At 47.7% G+C, this 21,004-nt stretch overlaps 1 protein-coding gene across 1 annotated transcript in view; it reads left to right on the top strand.

Moving 5' to 3' along the window:
• The window catches only part of LOC135197850 (proton-coupled zinc antiporter SLC30A9, mitochondrial-like), a gene marked incomplete in the record, with an annotated part of 249,988 nt that overhangs the window by 1,907 nt on the left and 227,077 nt on the right, over window positions 1-21,004 (top strand). The window contains 1 exon segment of the mRNA XM_064225031.1: window positions 5,325-5,411. Within this exon segment, the coding sequence (XP_064081101.1) occupies window positions 5,330-5,411 (82 nt within the window).

Below are 21,004 nucleotides of genomic sequence, written 5' to 3'. Positions count from 1 at the left end.
AGTCAACTTCAGTTCTTCCATGGCCTGGTTGCAGCAGTCAGTACTAGCAAATGATTTTGTGCTAGTATATTGTCTTGTGAACTGGCACAGGGGCAACTTGTGAATGACCCTGGAAGTACCACAACTTTGTCAGTAGGGCACAGTCTTCAAGTTCAAATTTCTTTTCTTTAAGCTAGCAAATGGCTCCATGGGTTGTCTTGAATGTGAGCATCTACACTGCCCACAGGTTCAACCATTTGAGTAGTATAAGTGTGCTAATTTACATAGTCAACTTGTTTATTGTAACATACTGAGAGTAGTTACTTCAGAACAGAGATTGCCTTCTTACCTTGTGTCATAACCTGGCAATTGTGACAGGACGGACTAGCATCTAGGTACTCTTTCTTCTCCACTGCCTCAGTTTTGGTGGGTCTCCTCAGCCATGTGTCTTTTTTTTTGTGGAAGCTCTTCCTACAAGAGTGACTCCCTCTTCCTTCTTTGGAGTTGATTCAAGCGTGTCTCCCCTTGTAGAGCTGATGGGATAGCTGTATATTGAAGTCTTTGTGAGCAAACAGTGTTGGTGAGGGGTCCTCCAATTCTGAAGTGTGAACTTGTTGCTGAGGATGAGAAGAGCATCTGGAAGAAGATGGCACCAAGTGTTGCAAGTCTGCATTAGTCACAGGTGCATGATGTACAGGAGCTGGAGCAGGAAGCTTGGGAGCAAGAGCTGGGCATGAGGGAAAATACAATTTGCTTTAAAAAATTGTGATTATGTATTATAAAAATGTTCATCAGGTTCCTCTAACATAAGTTTTTATTTCAGTGGCATACCAAGCAATTACATAGCTGTAAGCTTCTTACCATGGCAGACCAAAAAATCAAATGGTGCTGCCATCATTTATGTAGGTGACAGATACCCACCTGCTTTTGGAACTGCCAGGTACACTCGGCAAGGAAAGTTAAGATACAATTTTTTTAAATCTTCGGACATATATTGTTCAATAATGCCACACCTGGCAACTCTTAAAAGGGGGCGGAGCTTCAAAATCATAGCGTTTGTTGCTTTCTAGATTTCCATCAACTTTACACCATAAAGATTATGTTGAGGTCCTATAATCATGTATACTTGAATGTAGAAACAGGCTCTATATTATTCCTTAATGTTGATTTGGTAACGTCAGTTCAGGGTAGAATATCGATCATCCTTTTTTAAAACCTACTGTGAAACCTTAAAGTAATGTTTGACACTAAACTGACGTAAAATTCATACGCAATTAAAGACGGATCTTAAACAATGAGAGAAAGGGTTTTAAAAGCTTAGGCCTATTTATAACTACTCAATTTCATTATTTTTCTTGGGAGATGAGGTGTCATATATATATAATAGATATATATCTATATATATACATATATATATTATATATATTATATATTTTGTTCATGAAAACTTACCTGTCAGATATATATATAGCTGTATTTCTGACGTCCGACAGAATTTCAAAATTCGCGGCACACGTAGTGGGGCGGGTCAGGTGTATACCCATTCCCTGCCGCTGGGAGGCGGATATCAGGAACCATTCCCATTTTCTATTCATATTTTTTCTGTCGCCGGTGCTGCAAACATCTGTTTACAGTACCTCCGTCTAGGATTTTTTGATTATCTCGCTTAATATTATCTGGATTGACTTTTGGTATCGACTTCTGGATTGTTGGATTGGCACGCGTAATAGTGGATTGGTTTTTGATTTTGGATTGGCTTTTCTGGATACATGATGTCTGGATCAAGTTCGGGAATTTTCAGAGTGTGTGTGAGGAGTGAATGTAAGGTGAGGCTTCTTAAACCTTCAGTTGATCCTCACACAGTTTGTATGGATTGCAGGGGGCATGTTTGCGTGGTTGATGATCGGTGCAATGAATGTAAGGATTTGGATGATGATAAATGGAGGATGTATGAGACCTATCGACGTAAATTGGAGCGCGATAGAGTCAGGAGGTCTTCCTCCAAGGGCAGCTCTACTAAAGGTAAGGATAGTAACATTTCTCCTCCTCTAACACCAGTAGATTTTGCCCAACCTAATCCTGTTTTGTTGCCTTCGGGCCCCAGTGCTGTGTCTGGAGAAGGTAACACCCTTTCTCTGATTCTAGAGTCTATTCGTGAGATCTTCTGTGAAAATCTCCCATTCCATAGTGTTAATATCAGGGGTTTTTTGGTTAGTTGGTCAGGTGGTGGTCGGTTGCTGTGTTACTGCCATATGTTTGGCTAGATGGTCTTGTCGCATTGTGGTCACGTCCCCGTTGACAGAGCATCCAGAGAGCACCAGCACTACAGGTCAAAACCTGGCTGGCAACTCTGATAAAGCATAAGCAGGCTTTAGGTGACAGTAATCACATAGTCTACTTTGCTATCAGGTAAGGAACCAATAAGTTAATCTTTTATTTTAATTTAAATTTCCTAAAAAATCCTAGTCTGTCTCTACCCACCATCCGAAGGTGTGATTCAGCTATATATATATCTGACAGGTAAGTTTCATGAACAAAATGTTATTGTTATAATACAATTAAGTTTGTTCATACTTACCTGGCAGATATATATAATTAGAGTGCCCACCCTCCTCCCCTCAGGAGACAAGGGTCATGAATAAATATGAATAGAAAATGGGAACCTGGTTCCTGATATCCGCCTCCCAGCGCGGCGGGGAAATGGGTACTACCACCTGACCGCCCCACTACGTGTGCCGCGAATTTTGAAATTCTGTCGGACGTCAGAAATACAGCTATATATATATCTGCCAGGTAAGTATGAACAAACTTAATTGTATTATAACAATAACATATTAAAGTATTTTTAAGAAGTGGGGAGAGAGAGAGAGAGAGAGAGAGAATATAGTACTGGTGACGGACTTGTGACGGGGGAAAGGCAGAAAATATAATGAATTAAGTATCTCTATCGATAGGCCTATGCTTGCGAGATATGATATGACTGCCAAGATCGTGCTGCACTATGCTAGATAAAATTTGAAGGATCATAATATTCAAGTTAATTCTTTAAGTAATTCATACCCTAATCTTGATTACTTTCGACAGTTGCTGTAACATTCAAAGATTGTAAAAAGACGTGGAAAATTTTAGACGCAGGGTGCGGTCATTCTTGCTCTCTTGATATAGTCCTTACTTTTGAAAATCGGGTTTTATCCACAAATCATTCATGAAAAAAGCTGTGTTAAGTAAAAATATTTATTACCACAAATAACTCAATATGTATTGCACAGGGAATTAAAGTTTTATATCGTGGGAGATCTTTCAGCCTCGCAGCATAGAAATGCAGTCGTGTAGGGCTGTAGGCTACTACGAACTGCTTTGTAATGGGAGCATATAGCCAGAAAATCTTTGAGCTGACATGCTACTTTAACCTTGATTAAGATTTATGTTTAAAGACAGTAGCTTTGTAAACAGCAACTAGCATTCGATCCATGTCAACGTCAAAGTAATCAAAGTGTGAAATCCGTTACGTTAGCCAGTATCCAGTGAATTGCGCTTTCCCGCTCGAAGTTCCAGGGCTCCTCCTCACATCATAGAAAACGCTCTTGCGGATGCAACTAGATTTGTTCAACCTACCTTAGCCGTCGCAACATTGAGTGCCATTGACGTCAGCTAAATTTAATCGCTTTGGAATACAAACATAAGTTTGTAGAAACTAAAATAATTGCATTCACCACTTACGATGATGCAATATATCCTCGTTCATGAAGCACAACGAGTAAATATTGTCGTCGTGATACATAGTACTAAAATCAGAAATTCACATTCTATCTACCAGATCTCTATGAACGAATCCATCTGAGAAATTCGAATTACTTCGGACATATATCGTGTTTTTAAGTATTTGAACGGTTTTGTTTTGCAGTTTTAACTTATATGATATAATTTACAGTATATTTTCATATTCTAGAGTAAATTTAGCGATATTATGTCTTTTCAGTAAAAACAAATGGGAAATTGGATGACCGAAAGCTAATGAAAACTGTATCTTCAGTTTTCTTGTTGAGTGTACAACACAACAGAAAACTCCAACTCGTTTTCTGCCGGTTCCCGACCAACATTGATGATGTTTGTGCAGACCTTTCATTACTTTTTGGTGGTTTTATGCTTTTCCTGCTGTTCGATGAAGTAATCAGTTTTGTGTGCCATTATTATTATATAAGCATTTTTAGAGGAAAATTTTGCTTTTCTGTGGTTTTTGCATTTCCTTGCCAGGTTCTGGAACCTATTACTGTGTAAAAGTGGGGGAGCTATGAAGTGGAATTTAGTGTATCCATGTATCCCACCTCCTACAATGTGGTCTTCAGCTATGCAATTTGTACTTGGTAAGTTGCTTATATAAAAATGAAACTTTAATAATAAGTAATATAAGCTACCAAGTAATTTAATAATCAAAGCTCTCCCTCCTCCCCTCACATGAATGGAAGGGGCTTAAACAACTGAACTCCTTGCTGAGTTGGTTCCTCTTTACCTTGAAAGTGGGCGGGGTTAGTCGCCTATCCAAAAAAAAATAGCGTACTGCGATTTTCTAAAATTCTAGCTGCCGATGGATAGTGAAACTACTATAACTATGTAATTACTTGGTAAGTACGTACTATATATAAAGTCTCATTTTATTATAAAAGTATAAATTTTATAATGGTGGATTGTTGGAGTATTTTATGATTGGTGTAGGTGACAATGTTGTTTTTAATCTACTCTTTAATTGGTGAACCTCCATGACTTTAAAGTTTTCCCACTAAATTAGGGGTGACCCTTGGCCATACAGCCACACCCTCTACAAATTTAAGATGAATGCTGACCAGAGGCAGTACTCACTTGCAGCAGCTTTCTTATCAGGTAAGGTACAATAAGCATGGTATTAATGCTAACTGTTTATTCTTTTCAAAAGTCATTTCCTCCTATAATGTTTTTGGAATAGACTATATCCATAATCCCTCCACCTTTCAATATGGAATCAGGTATGTAATTGCTTGGTAAGCCACTGAAATAAAAATGTTACTTTTATGATAAAATGATGTTTTATTTTATTCTTACCAAGCAACTACATAATCAGAGCCCTCCTGCCCACAAATGGACTTCAGAGCTCAAATGAATTGAGGTCTTCTGCTGTGTTGTACCAGGCGGTTCCAAAATTGGGCAGGTCTCTGTCGCCTACGGAAGTGTTAGTAGCGCCACCGCAAAATTTGAATTTTGTTCTTCTGTAGTAGGAAGCTTACAGCTATGTAATTGCTTGGTAAGTATAAAATAAAACATTATTTTATCATAAGAATTATCTTAAGAATAAGATTTTTTATTTTTTGCAGGAGCAATGTATCCAAGAGTGCTTAGCATGCTGAAACTTGGTGCCAGAAAGAAAGTACACCATTGTTGTGCAGCAGTTACCTTTGTAGGTAAGGCATGAATCCCTGTGTTAGGGCCATGTTTTGTTGTCTTAAATATTTGGTTTTCATTCACATATTCTAAGGAATTTTGATAATGTCTGTTATCGTAGCCTTTATATTATAACAGTTTAAGGAACATGGCCTTGTGATTTAAATGATTTAGTTGTGAAATAGCACAGTAAAAGTTTGATTCACTACTTTTTTCTTTATTTGTACTAATGTACATATTTGCAGTTCACCTATAAATTATAGAATGCTTCATGGTTCCATGGTGTTTTTTCCTCAAGGATATGCAAATCTGTTACATTTTATATAGGAGTATCCTTCAGTGCAAACTTGGAGATATCAATTGAATGTTTCCTGGTCGTTTCAGCCATAAGTCATTTATACCATGAGCACTCTTCTAGGTTTGCCAACTTCAGTTTGCATGCAAAATGGGATCCTTGTTTATTACCACCTCCGTTGGGATGTACGTAAAACACAAAATAACAACAGTAAATACCATTTAACAAAACATCTTATGTTGTTTAGGCCGTAAGACTTTTTGGCCTTTTGCCAGTTTGAATGTCACTGCCTCAATGACTTACAGCTGAAATGACCAGTTCCCAATTGAATTTGGTAACATGGTACTTAAATGGCAGTGGAGGTTGTGGCGGAAGGGGGGGTGTTGGAAATACAGGCAGTCCCCGGTTATTGACGGACTCGGTCAATGGGGCTTGTCTAGTGACTTAAAATCGGCTATTTATGGTGCCATGATGTACTGTGTTTAACAGAGACACCAACAATTGGTTATCAGCGCCATTAACCAGCTATCAGCACCATAAATGCCATAAATTGTTGAGTTCCAGTCAATGGCGGGATTTGCTTATCAGCACCCCGCCGATAACCGGACTGCCTGTAGCCCTTAATTGCCTGCCATAACACCTACCTGGTAGTAACTATCATGTTACCAAGTTGAACGACAGTCTCCCAGCTCATGCTGAAGGACTCCTGTACTATACAGTAGTATATGGCTCTGGTTTGTATACCTAGGGAAAGTACAAATTACATACACGTAGTACTTATAAAAAGTTGGCCTATTGTATTTAGGGAATTGGAATGGTAACTTAAGTATATACTCGCATATTATGCGACTTTTGAAACCTAATTTTGAAGCTAATTTTAAAGGGGTCACATCATACACGCGGTATAAAATTAGCGTACCATCTATGCTTTCCCAAATCGGCAGATTGCGATAGTTACTACCGGAGTTAAACAGTAGATCTTTTAAAAAGTTATGCTTTACTTGTACTTCACTATATCCAATAATATTGTATGCATTCTCATATTACTATTGTACGTATTTTAAAATACAAAAGAGCGATTGTGCGCCATTTGCATTATTTTGGTTTATACAACATGTTTACTGTTCTAGACTAACCATCTATTATTTCCAAATCAGTTGATTAAGGCACAATACCGAAGGATTTTTTACTTTTTGTTTTACTCGGTAAAAGAATCATTTGTTACTTGAACTAGTATTTTTATTTTAGGATGCACAGGTAAGTGAACATTTATTAAAGTAAAAAAATGCATAAAATTAATCAACTAAAATCCTCCAAAGTCGTTCTCCGTGTCCGTATCATCAAATACTGCTTTGAATTATTCGCCATCAAGGCAGTCATCATATTCATCATCTTCCCGATCTTTGATCATTTCATCTTCATCTCCTGCATCGTATAGGACATCGTCAATTCATATGGAAGGTATAGTCTTGTCACCGTGGCGAGCTCTCTGGCGTGGCTTTTAAAGATCTGCCCTTATGCTAATTTTACAAAAATAACAACTGTCCGTGTGTGACCGACCTTTGAAAATCCTTGAGACAAACCCTGTGGCTATAATTATAAGATTATAAGGGGTTTTCATTCCCAGGTACTTTAATCTCCTTCCTATTCGGCCCTGCTCTCTCTCTCTCTCTCTCTCTCTCTCTCTCTCTCTCTCTCTCTCTCTCTCTCTCTCTCTCTCTCTCTCTCTCTCTCTCTCTCTCTCTCCTAAATCTTACAGCTGTCCGAGCAAGAGCTTTTTTTGTGGGACAACATAGTCCCACATTTCGCATTTTCCATACCTATTTATTTTGTATACGATTGCCCTTTCTCGGCTGTGAAGTTGATGTCTATCCATGGCTGTGAGATGACCAGGAATAACTTGTAAGTCGGTGTCAAAGTCACTCCACACTTCAGTCAGGCCAAAACTTTGCCATATCGCATTCAAACAATATTCAGTCATTGTTTCCTATCTATTATTTTGTCAGAGAGAGAGAGAGAGAGAGAGAGAATCTGTCTCTATACGATTGTTTATTTTCTCACTCGTCAAACTTACTCTGTTATGCTTTATTTCATATTTCCTTGCTCACCAATTTATTCTATACCTACGATATTAAGAAATCAAGATACGTATGTGTAAAAGGGAGAACTGCCTCCAGACTGTACAGTCAGTATGAATTTATTCGCACGTGGAACTGGTTGAAATATTTGCAACAGCACCAAAATGAGATGCCATGTTGATAGAAAATCTGACTCCGTTTCTTGTTATTGCATAAAAAAAACTATCAATCGTGAACCTACATAATTTATTTAGAATTTTGCGTAATGGAAAAGATAACATTTGATATCTGTAATGGGAGAAATGGTTTTATCTCTGTTGTTGTTATAAATTTGGCAGGTATGCGATCAAACACATGGGAGGACCAAAACAGCCCAGCCAGAGAGCTCAGCTCATTTTGTAAATACTATTGTTTGGCGTGCTAGGCTTACCCGATTCATTTGGGTGTGCGCTGCAGCTGCTGCTAGTGCTACTCAAATAATCGCATTTTTCTTACTAATCCCAAGAGTTGACCAGGAAAATCCCAAGATAAACCAAAAATCCCAAGATAATAAAATAATTGACATATTTCAAGCCTTGGAGTCCTAAATATTTACTGTCTGTCTATCAGGAAAAGATACTGATAAATTGAATTAACGGTATCTTTCCTGAGAGAGAGAGAGAGAGAGAGAGCGAGTATATTTAACCAGTGGGCGTTAGTACATATGCAGGCAGTGTGTTCATGCTTGTTAAAAAATGTGCAGTGCGGGTAATTCATATCTGGAAGACGAAATAAAAGAATATGAATTTTGTTGCTGTCAGTCGCATGGACTAGATTTACAAAGAGCAGGGAACAAATCTTGACATTCCTCGAGAGATTAGAGAGATGAACCAAGGCCATCTAGGATGAACTCTCTCTCTCCACTCAACTATACTGTAAGTGTTAACTTGAGTCTCTGAAACCAATAGGTATTAGCACACGCGCAACTGTATGTGTGTGTGTGTATGGGCATACTGTTAAAAAATGGGCTGTACCTACAGGTAATACCTACATCTTGGAAGATAAAACAAACAAACAAATTTTATTGTTGTTAGTCGCCGGGGATATAAAGGGTGTGACCAGCAGACAGAAAGATTAACATTTGTTCCGATACGTAATACAAACCCTCGGTCCTTTAACAATAGGAAGGTAACTAGCGGCAGCTGGGACGGTCGTAAGCTTCGAACAAGGGGAGAACGGTAGTTAACTGCTTGTCCGATCGTAGCGCGCGCCCGCGCGCCCGAGAGGTGAAGAATCACTTTTGCTTTCGGCCGCGGGTGTTGAAGGACGTGTTCGTCATCGCTCTCTGCCCGCTTCATCGTCGTATGCTTTGTTTATATTGTGTTTTCTACTAATGGTTTGGTTTGACTTGAAAATGAAACTGTAGTACACCTGTTTTCATTTTCATTACTTAATTATGAATCAACATGGAGCAATCGCCGTAGAGACGGCGATTTCCGCTCTTTTCACGAATTGAACCCTTGAATTATGTCTCGGTGCCGAGGGCGGGCGCACTCGCGCCGAGTCATGTATTTTGGGCGAAAGTGTGTAATTGAAAGATGTAAGTACTCTTTTTCATTATATTTTTGCCCTGTGCGTTCGTTGCCGAGAGCTTGATTGCGCTCGGCAAGAGCCTCTTATTTGTATGATAGAATGCAATGAAAGTGGATTCGCAATGCAGTTTTCTTTCATTTTCATTTATTATTTGCATCAAATTTAATTTTGGATCAATTTCCGCTCTTACCCGGGAATTAATCCTTACGATTTATTGCTGTGAAAGTGAAAATAGCAAGTGCAGTATTGTTCATTTTCATATATATTTATGATAGCATCATATTATTATGGATCAAGTTTCCGCTCTTACCGGGAATTGATTTTTCCCTCTTTAAGTTCTATGAAGTGAATCGCAAGTGCAGTATTCTGTTCATTTTCATATTACTTTTCACTGCTGTGCGGGGGTAGGGAAGCGAAGGTCTGCCAGGAAGTCGTCGGAAAGCTCTCCCGCGACTCCCTTGGTATCCGATTCTTCGTCTTCTTTCTGCCCCCCCGCTCAGCTTCCTCGTATTTTGTTTTTGGGGTCTTCCTTCGTTCGGGGTGGGGCATGTCTCCCCCCCTCCCCCCCCGTGCGTGAGGGAACCCCTCTTACTAATCTGTCTGTGCTACCGCAGGTGCTACAGCTGTGGGAGACGACCTTGGACAGGTATGGACCACTGCGGCTGCAGGGCGTGCCTAGCATCCACGATCTGCTGCAGAGTCTAGCGAGGTCTGGGGCGGTGACCTTGGAGTGGTCTCCACTACAACCTTCCACGGCCGCTTATGCTGCTTCCCCCCGCTGGTCTACACTCCCCATGCTGTGTCGGTGACGCCGTCTGCCGCTTCTAGGGCCGGTCGCCGCCGTACCGAGGAGGGGTATGCCGCCGCCGCCTGTGTTTTTCTTCGTGTTGCCTGCCCCAGACTTCCGCTGTTCCAGCAGCTCGCCCCTGGACCGGCCGCCAGTACCACGCTGGTTGCCGATGATTCTACGAGGCGATGGCTGGGCCTGCCGTAACCTGTCGCTGATGTGGTTCCCGCTACTGGCTTGGCTGTCCCTTCTGTGTTTACCGCTGCCGCTGTTCCTGCCGCTCCTGAGCTGGTTGCTGTTCCTGCGCTCCTGGTTCCTGCGCCTGTCCATGCTGGTCCTGCCATGGTGTGTCTTCCCCAGTCCCAGGTCCTTCCGGACATTTGCAGTCGGGCCGTGTTGCTTCGGCAATAGGCCCGACTCCGGCCTGGATGGAGGACCGACGACTGTCCTGCGTTGCGACGAAGAAGAGGAAGGTGTCATCTTCGTCTGTTGCTGCCTCTTCCCTTCGGATCTAAGGACCATAAGCCGAAGAAGAAAGAAGGCTGCCTCCCCCCCCTAAGAAGTCTCCTTCGGGACTTCTAAGGGCCCGTCCCCACCTCGGTGGGACGGGGGGTCCTTCTGCAGGCTCCTCCTGCTCCTTCGGGAGCGGGGGCCCGTCTCCCCTTCCGTAAGGAAGAGATAGACTGGGACCAGAGGGGAGTATCGGTTAGCTCTGGTACTTTCCTCGCCTGGTGCTAGCGGCGATGCCGCTACGCCAGGTTCCGGCTCGGTCTCTCGTTCGCGGGAGATCCCGAGTGTACGCTCTCCCTCGGGAGACCGTGCAGCCAAAGTTTCGGCGCCAGAGTTCGCTCGGCGCCAAGACCACGGCACGGAGCAGAAGGCTGGCGAGAACCGCTCAGGTGACTCTCGCCAGGCCAGGCGGCCGCTCTCGCAGCGACCAGCTGGTAACCGGGGTTTTCCCCCCTAAGAAGACTCCTTCGGGAACTTCGAAGGGCTCGTCACATTCCGGTGTGACGGGGGGGTTCTTCTGCTGGTCCTCCTGTTCCTTCGGGAACGGGGCCCGTCTCCCTTCTGAGAAGAAGAAGAAGACGGGGACCAAGGGTGTGCTGGCTACCGCTGGTACACCCTCGCCTGGTCTTGGCAGCTCTGCTGCTAAGCCAGGTACCGGCTCGGTTTTCTCGTCCGCGAGAAGTTCCGAGTGTACGATCTCCTTCGGGTGACCGTGCAGCCAAAGTTAAGACGTCTGAGTTCGCTCAGCGGTCAATGACGAGGCACGGAGCAGAAGACTGTCGAGAGCCGCTCAGGTGACTCTCGCCAGGCCAGCGGCCGCTCTCGCAGCGACCAGCCGGTACCTCGGGTGGACGTGACGGTCTCTGACCGGCCACGGGTTGAGGCTGGGAAGAGGTCCCCCAGGTCCCCTCGACCGACGGTACCAGCCTCGGCTGGTACCAGCGGTTTGACGTGCCGCGAGGACGCTCACCGGTCTCACGGCGAAAGCGAGCTCTGCAGGTCACCTGACCGCCGCTCCCACAGGGACCGGGCGGATACGGTGACCAGCAGCAGCTCGTCTGACGACGGGACCTCCGGGGTCGACGTGCTCAGTCGAGCCGCTCGCCACAGGTGAGCGGCACGGCCAGGCCTGCAGATCGATCCCCACCGCGGGTTGGTGATCGGCTGCAGCCCCCCACGTACGCTGGTCCTGCCAGCGAGCGGTGGGGGAGCGTCAGGTCTGTCTCTCCACTACCTTCAACTTCCTCGGGCTACACCGGGAAGAGCGAGGTAGCTAGGAGTGATCGTGAGAGGTGCGCCGCTCACGATCCCGTCACGACGCCGCACGTGCCACGTATGGTCTTAGGACCAACCAGGACGTACGCGCAAGTGATTGGAGGCGACCGTCAGGGGGAGAGGGGGATAGCGTCAGTTCTGTCTCTCCGATACCTTCAACTTCCTCGGCATACGCCAGGAAGAGCGAGGTATATAGGAGTGATCGTGAGAGATGCGCCGCTCACGATCCCGTCACGACGCCGCACGTGCCAGGTTGGTCTTAGGGCCAACCAGGACGTACGCGCAAGTGATTGGAGGCAACCGTCAGGGATCTGTTGCTGGTCCTTCTTCTGAAGGAGGAGGGTCCTGGGAGCTGCTCTTGTTGGAGGGACTGGACGGTCCTACTCCTCAAGACGCTGTAACTTCCGAGATTCAGAGTAACTTTACCAGGTTATTGCACTGATTCGTCAGCACAACGACCGGGGGGGAAGGATCGCCGCTCCCACCAGCAGAGACCATGTCTCTGCTCGAGTCGTTTTGGGGCCCGAGAGGGAACCCAAACCGACGGTGGGTATGCCGCGATCGGAGCTTGCCGATTCTGTCTTGAACCAGAGTCTCTCGTCTCCGGACAAGAAGGCTCTCTCAGTTCTGGCCGGTCGATCAAGCTACTTCCACCTCCTCTACGCGACAGCGGCGTTTCTACGTGTCTTCGGACACCGTATTTAAATACTCCTTCGGTCCTCCTGAGAGGTTTCGACCTCGACGAGGACTGGAATGAGTCGGAGGACGGTATCGGCTCTCTCCTGTCAGGTGTCGATCAGCCCCACCCAGACGACGTTCACAGTGGCGGCAGACCCTTACCTACAGTGAGAGTTCGTAACCCTCTCGGGGAAAACGGTTTTTCTCCTGACGAGATACGTTTTCCCAGACTCTGAGAGGCCATCGCCGCAAGGCGATGGCTGCTCCTACTCTTCTCCAACTGCTAGTTCCACTGGGAAGGCGAGCGAGTATCCAATCCTCCCCCATTCCCTCTCTCCTTACGGCTACGAGGAAAAGGGGAAGGATCCTACAGAGATTTCTCTGTAGGATCCCACGTTGGGGAGGGCTGCGCTACCAGGGGGGACCTTCGGGTCCCCCTACCTGACGTAAGCCCCGGTCGTTGAGGAGGGATCCTGCCCCATTCTCGATTTCTACGGGAATCGAGAGGACCACCAGCCGATATCGTTTGACGAATTCGGTGGGGGTTTCGCAGACTGCTTAGAATTCTACGGAATTTCTAGCGCATTCAGAGTGTTAGAGTTTCTTACGATCTCCAAACACTTAGGCGAGACCACGGTCCAAAGTGAGCGAGACGAGAATCCCCGATATGTTACACGATAATCGGGAACCTCGCCTATGCTCGAATTCCTGTAATTTCTAGCATTAGGAAGAAGACTGCTGCTGAAAGAAGACTATCTCACAGTAGGCGACCCAACCTGGAATAGAGAAGAACGGACGGGAATATCCATTTTTGCTGGAACTAACTATCGTCTTAGTATTCTGTTCACCATTGAAGCTTTCCTTCGAGGAGACTTCTCCTTCACTCTCTTTAATAGAGAACGAAGGTGTCGATCTCCAATCCTTATTTTGTTTTCTTGAAGGAAAGAATTTAGGATGGAGATCGTTGTTCAGAATCCTACAAATATATACGTATATTAACCTCGCGACATGATTCTGCTAAGCAGTTGAATGGTCCGATGGGGTAGGCGCATATCCTGGTTATTCTACGGATTGCGACTTAGACGAAAAGTATTCTAATTGAACTGCAACCCCGGGTTGCCTGCAACCTCCCAGGAGTTTCCAGTTTCAATTTTATATACTTATGGGGTTGTCACAACAACACCATTTAAGCTTTTATATTTACCGAAATTCGTTTCGCTTAAATATAATTGCTCGAGCATATCTTTTATGCTCGGTGGTTCTAGCCGAACGCATTCCTTCGTGGAAAGGATTACTTGGCAACTCAGGATGACGAGTCAGCGACAGCTACTGCGTATTGAATTGCCAGAGGCATTTCAGTATCAGCTGCCGCTTTGAGATAGACGGTTGTTTATGTCTTTCTCACCTGCTTTGATTGAATAACAACCGTATCTCTGCCAACAATCACGGACTTAAGTCTCTGATTAACGGGGATTCTCGCATACATGAATGACCATCTACTGCTGTGAAACGCTAGTATTCATCGTCTTCGGTATTGCGAGAATTTTAAACAGAGATATCTATTCGACTCTCATCTTTCTGTTTACCGCACGGTAACAGAATTCTGTAATAGTCTCCTTGCTGCATCGTATCCCGATAATGCGAATGATTTTTGCGGAATCTGAGTTTGTCCTCAAAATATCTTGTATTCGGAGGTGTACAATTGTTCATTGTTCACCCCGGGATTAGCAGATGTATTGAAAGACATCGCCTACTCCCACACCTGCCAGCTCTACTTCCAAACGTTCAGCCCATGAGAAGCAGTTCTTCAAGCGGCTCTCCCCCGTGGTTTCATTACTGAAGAACGCCCCGCTTTCATTGCACAACGGACAGCAATGAAATGGCGGTTAGCGTTTTCAGTCATTTGTAAGCACAGGTTTAGAATCTTGAGATTCCTTCTCTCGATTCAGCTGGAAGACGTAGGTTGCATTCATTGCCTACCTTCGTCTTCAACGTCACAGTGTTGTTTCTCCTTAAGCTGAGATTCAACGTCTATGAGATTTTCTTGCCATCAGGGACCTCGGTCTTTTGAAGGCAATTGACTTTCGCCTTTTGAGCTTATGCATTAAGAGAATCATCGCCGCGCCGTCGGCATCGGTGACTAACAAATATTTTATTTGTTTGGTCTCTCAGCATAACTCTTTAAAGGGCGAAGGTCACGTGACTTACCCGGATGCTTGGACAACTTGCCTCTACTGATTCCGAACCAGTCAGTCGGCAGCTGTCAGAGCGCCCGAGTCAGTTACGAACTATGCTGTGGACTTAGTTCGGTTGTTCCAGAGCAATCATTACTTCGTCTTAATAGCTTGTCAGTATGAGTACTGTACATAACCAAAGTCGAGAAGAGGGATAGGTCATACGACTATTCCCTTCTTTTCGTCTTAGGTAACTGCATGACTTCTCTTGAGAAGTCAAGCACAAAGGGATGGGGATTTGTGACGCTCGATTTCGTACCGATCTTCGTAGCGAAGACTCAGAACCCTTCGGTAACTGACGATTGGTTCGAGTCCTTCACAATACCCTCCCTAATGGACTTCACCGCCTCCGATACGAAGGCTATGCTGCTTTGTCCTGTGAAGGTGCGACGGAGCTGTCTGAAGAAACTCGACACCCAGGATGAGTGTGGACGCCTCTTCATCATTCTCTCGCGTTCCGCAAGAACTTCTCCGTGGCGCAGGTAATGAAGGCAGGCGCCTGGTCCAACCGGACGCATGCACCTCCTTCTACCTTCAGGATATTGCCCACAGTTCCTTGGATCTTTTTCCTTGGGAACCGTGGTGGTTGCTCAACACGTTGTGTAGTTAACCCAGACCCTCGCAGGCTGAACAGCATCGAGTCCTGGTGTGACCGTAAGAATGGATGAGGAATGAGAGTGTGACTGGCTCCTCTTCCCATCTTTTTTCTTCCCTCTACCTTTGGGTAGAGGGACACGGTCGTCACCCTGCTGGGTAAGGACGAGATGCAGGTGAGCTACTCAATAGAGCACCATCCTATCCCTTTCAGTAGGGATAGGAGTAAATATCCACCACTTTCCTCCAACAAGGGGGAGGAAGTGGATGCCAAATTGAGGACAAACCCATCATTTTATGATTGTCTCTTGCAAACAGGAACAAGTTCTTGCTTGCTGGTACGAAGAGATACGCTTGCCTCTCTCTTAGTACTTGGCCCAGAGGTCTGACCATTGATCCTGCGGTGCACACCCCGATCAATCGGACAGAGGTTTGGATCCCTCCCTTGCTCTTACGACCAGGGAGGCACTCCAGGGTTGGACGAACACCAGTCTGTTCACCAAAAAGACTCAGATTCCTCCCACCAAGAAGTGAGTCTTCCTATTGTTAAAGGGACCGAGGGTTTGTATTACGTATCGGAACAAATGACAATTTGTCGAAAATTGCATTTTTCCTAACTATACAAACCTGAGGTCCTTTACATATAGTCCCACCTCATGCCACCCCTCACTCTGCAACTTTTTGCATGGGCCTAAAGCAAAAGTGATTCTTCACCTCGGGCGCGCGCGGGCGCGCGCACGATCGGACAAGCAGTTAACTACCGTTCTCCCCTTGTTCGAAGCTTACGACCGTCCCAGCTGCCGCTAGTTACCTTCCTATTGTTAAAGGACCTCAGGTTTGTATAGTTAGGAAAAATGCAATTTTCGACAAATTGTCATTTTTCCAGAGATTATAGAGCTGAATTTTGTTTTGAAGGTATGTCAACCGTGTTAGTAAATAGGTATCATCTAAAGAAATTTTTTTTCTTTTCTTTTTGCGGAAGAATCTTCAAACCATTTTGCATTCAAAGTAATGAGAAGGAATCATTCTTTGTTCCGATACGTAATACAAACCATCGGTCCTTTAACAATAGGAAGTAGCTAGCGGCAGCTGGAACGGTCGTAAGCTTCGAACAAGGGGAGAACGGTAGTTAACTGCTTGTCCGATCGTCGCGCGGCTGGAGGTAAACAAATCACTTTTGCTTTCGGCCGTGTGGAGATAGGACGTGTTCGTCATCGCTCTGCCCGCTTTTGTCGTTTGCTTTGAGTATCAGCCCTCTTTTCTGGTTTAGTTGAGTGTGGATGATTGTAAGTACTTGTACATTTCTTTATTCATTATTGCTGCAATATGAGTGATCAAGAAATGGAGATTTCGCCGCGCCCCCCAGTCGCCCGTAGAGTGTGTCCCGGGCTGGAGGGGCGTAGATGCGGCGGATTTAGATCATTCGTGGACGTGGATCCACATGAGGTTTGTACTCGTTGCCGGGGCCGAGAATGCTCCCGGAACGAGCCATGTATAACTTGTATGAATTGGTCCGAGGCGCAGTGGGTTCTGTACGAGGGCAGGAAGAGACTTAGGCCTCCAAAGAAGTCATCGGAAAGCTCTCCAGTGACTCCTTTGGTAACTGACACTTCGTCTTCCTTCCTGCCTCCCGGTCAGCCCCCACGTTTCGCGCCTTCCCCTGCGGGGGGGGTAGCGGAGTCCTTCTCCTCACTCGATCCGTCGAGTGTGGAGGAGGGCGCCCACTACCCGGACGTCCAGTTGTATTCGGGGTCTTCCGTCCGCTCTGGGTGGGGTTCTTCTCCCCCCAGGCGTGAGGAAACCCCTCTTACTAACCCGACTGTTGCTTCCGCAGATGTGCCACCAGCGAAGGACGACCTTGGACAGGTGTGGGAGTCGCTGGGACTGCAGGGAGTGCCGAGTATTCAGGGGTTGCTTCAGCGGTTGGCGGGGTCGGCAGTGGTCACTCATGGTGTGGTAACCACTACTACTACCACCATATCAACACCAGCATATGACATGCCGCCGCATCTCGTGTACACGCCGCATGTAATGACGGTGACGCCTACGGCTGCGGTGCACAAACCCATTACTGCCGTACCAAAGAGGACGGTGCCACCGCCACCTGGTTTCTTTGTGTTGCCAAACCCCGGACTTCCGCTGCCCTAAGAGTACCCCCTAGACCTGCCGCCAGTGCCGAGAATGACGGTTAGCTGCCGACAGGACGCCTGGCTCTCCTGTGGTTCCTGCCGTGCCTGCCGTACCTGTTGCTGTCCCTGCTGCTCCTTCTTTTTCAGATGCTGTACCTGCTGTTCCTGCTGTTCCTGTCGCTCCTGCTGTTGGTGGTGCTGCTACAGTCTCAGGTTCTTCCGGACAGGTGCAGTCGGGCCCTGTTGCTTCGGCAACTGCCCCGGCTCCCTCCTGGATGGAAGACCTGACGTCTGTCCTGCGGAGCCTGGCGAAGAAGAAGAGGAAGGTGTCGTCGTCGTCTTCGTCGTCTTCTTCGTCGTCTGCTGCCTCCTCTTCCCCTTCGACTTCTAAGGCTAACCAGCCGAAGAAGAAGAAGGCTGCCTCCTCCCCCCCTAAGAAGACTCCTTCGGGATCTTCTAAGGGCCCGTCTCGCTCAGGCGATTCGGGGAGCTCTTCTGCTGGTCCTCCTGTTCCTTCGGGAACGGGGCCCGTCTCTTCCTCTGCAAAGAAGAAGACGACGGGGACCAGAGGTGTACCAGCCTCGGCTGGTACGTCCTCACCTGGTGTTAGCGGTTCTGCCGCTAAATCAGGTTCCGTCTCGGCCGCTTCTCGTTCGCGAGAAGTACCGAGTGGACGCTCTTCCACGGGAGACCGTCCAGCCAAAGTTTTGACGCCCGAGCTCGCTCGCCGTCAAGACCCGGGGCGCGGAGCAGAAGACTGGCGAGAGTCGTGCACACGACTCTCGCCAGGCCAGTGGACGCTCTCGCAGCGACCAACTGGCTGCTCGGGTTGACGTGACGGTCGCTGACCAGCCACGGGTTGAGGCGAGGAAGGGGTCCCCGCGGCCGTCGGTACCAGCCACGGCTGGTACCAGCGGCTCGACGCACCGAGAGGACGCTGGCCGGTCTCGCCGCGACAAAGAGCCTAGCAGGTCACCTTACCGCCGCTCCCATAGGGACCGGGCGGAGACGGTAACCAGCAACAGCTCGCCTGACGCTAGAGATCAGCGTCAACGTTCTCAGCCGAGCCACTCGCCCCAGGCGAGCGGCAAGGCTAGGCCTGCTGCTCGATCGCCACCGCGGGTTGACGATCAGCAGCAGCCCTCCACGCACGCTGGTCCTCCCAGCGAGCGAGGGGGGAACGTCAGGTCTGCCTCTACCGTACCTTCAACAAACCTCGGGCTACACCGGGAGGAGCGAGGTAACGAGGAGTGATCGCGAGAAGGTGCGCCGCTCGCGATCCCGCTATGACGCCGTATGGCTCAGGCACGGTTCTAGGACCGACCAGAACATACGCGCAAGTAGTTGGAGGTGACCGTCAGGGGTCTGCCGCTGTTCCTCCTTCTGAAGGAGGAGTATCACGGGATCTGTTCTTGCTGGAGGGACTGGACGGTCCTACTCCGCAAGACGCAGTCACTCCCGAGATACAGAGGAACTTTGCAGAGGTCATTAAGCTGATTCGTCAGCATAATGACCTTGCGGAAGGATCGCCGCTACCACCGGCAGAGCCCACGTCCCGGCTCGAGTCATTTTGGGGTCCTAAGAGGGAACCCAAAATGATGGTGGGGTTACCGCGATCAGAGCTTGCAGACTCAGTCCTGGATCAAGTTGAGAATCTCGTCTCAGGACGGGAGGATTCGCTGAAATCCGGACGGTCTTCTAAGCTGCTTCCTCCTCCTCTACAGCGTCAGAGGCGATTTTACGTGCCTTCGGAAGACCCGATACTGCCGAAACAGGTTAACCCGGAGTTAGCAAGGCTGACTCCAGGTGTGTCCCTGCAGCAGCTCCTGTCGGAGAACCTCTGGTTCTCGCAGCAGGAGGCACTTGCCCTGGAATCTACCGCTATGGCAGCATTCCAGGCAGTCTCTTGGCTGGATTTGTGGTCCCTCACAATATCCAAAGTAGCGGCTGGCTCTGGGAGTTCTGCTCTCGAAGACGACGCTTCTTTCAGGAGACTGTGCCAGTCTGGAGGAAGAGATCTCTTACCTCGCCCATCAGACTGCTAACCTGTGGGCCAACTTGTTGGTTTCTTCGACGTAGGGACGCAGTCCTTACCCGAGTGACCAAGGGGGCCAGGGCGTGAGGCGGCACTCGGGTTCGCAATGGACCAATTAGGAGTTCCCCAGCTCTCTTTCCCGGAGAGATGGTGGACGCTGCGGTGGAAAGGCGGCGCACTGATGACAGTGACCGCTTAGTTCACCAGGCAGTCTCGAAGGTTACTGGGCAATCTTGAGCGACTGCGGCTAAGCCAAAGAGCTTAGCTAGCGCTTCCACGGCGGCGAAGACGGTTGCACCGTCCAAACCCCGTGCGAAGACTCCTGCTGTTTCGACGTCTGCTAAAGGAGGCCGTAACCAGCCCTCCTCCCAGCCCTCCTTTCCCCGAGGAGGTGGTGGGAAGAAGTCGAAACGAGGAGGGAAACGCTAGGGACGGCGTTCCCCCTCACCTGCTGCCGGAAGTGGGGGGGTGCCTGGCGAGCCATTGGGCAACTTGGCAGCGCTACGGCGCCGAGAACTGGATAGTAGACGTCCTTCGGGAGGGATATCTACTACCCTTCGAGTCTCGGCCCCCCCTCATCTCCAAACCGGTCCACCTACAAACCTATGTCCAGGGATCATCAAAGGACAACGCTCTTCGACAGGAGATCAAGACCATGCTGGCGAAACGAGCTGTAGAAATCGTGGAGGACCAGTCACCGGGCTTTTACAGCCGCCTCTTCCTAGTGAAGGCATCGGGGGGCTGGCGTCGGTGATAGACCTCTCTCCCCTGAACCGCTTCGTTCGCACGACGCGGTTCACGATGGAGTCGGCACGCTCGGTGCTCGACTCGATCAGGGGGAACGATTTCATGCTTTCAGTGGACTTGAAGGACGCGTATTTTCAAATACCCATCCATCAGTCCTCCAGAAAGTACCTCCGCTTCATCTTCGACGGGACGGTGTACCAATTCAGGGCACTTTGTTTCGGTCTGTCAACCGCCCCACAGGTGTTCACGCGAGTGTTCACTCTGGTGTCAGCTTGGGCCCATTCGCACGGGATACGTCTTCTGAGGTATCTCGACGATTGGCTGGTCCTGGCGAGCTCCCGCTCGCAGTTGCTGCAGGACAGAGATCGACTCCTCAAGTTTTTGTCGCGATCTGGGGATCGTGATAAACTACGAGAAGTCCGATCTCGAACCCAAGCAGAAGATGAAGTACCTGGGTATGCTGATAGACACGGTAGCAGGGCAGGTCTTTCCCGCAGACTTGCGTATCAGCAAATTCAGGGAGGCAGCCGGCCGGTTCCTGTCTCGGCAGGAACAGGCAGCACAGCAATGGCAAGTCGTGATCGGCCATCTGTCGTCACTCGAGAAGTTAGTCCCTCACGGGCGTCTTCACCTGCGGTCTCTCCAGTGGAGGCTAAGAAGGGAGAGTTGGTCTCAGGCC

The sequence above is a fragment of the Macrobrachium nipponense genome, chromosome 21 (genome assembly GCF_015104395.2).
Source record: "Macrobrachium nipponense isolate FS-2020 chromosome 21, ASM1510439v2, whole genome shotgun sequence".
Classification (NCBI taxonomy): Eukaryota; Metazoa; Arthropoda; class Malacostraca; order Decapoda; family Palaemonidae; genus Macrobrachium; species Macrobrachium nipponense.
This window is presented reverse-complemented; position numbering and strand designations above follow the sequence as displayed.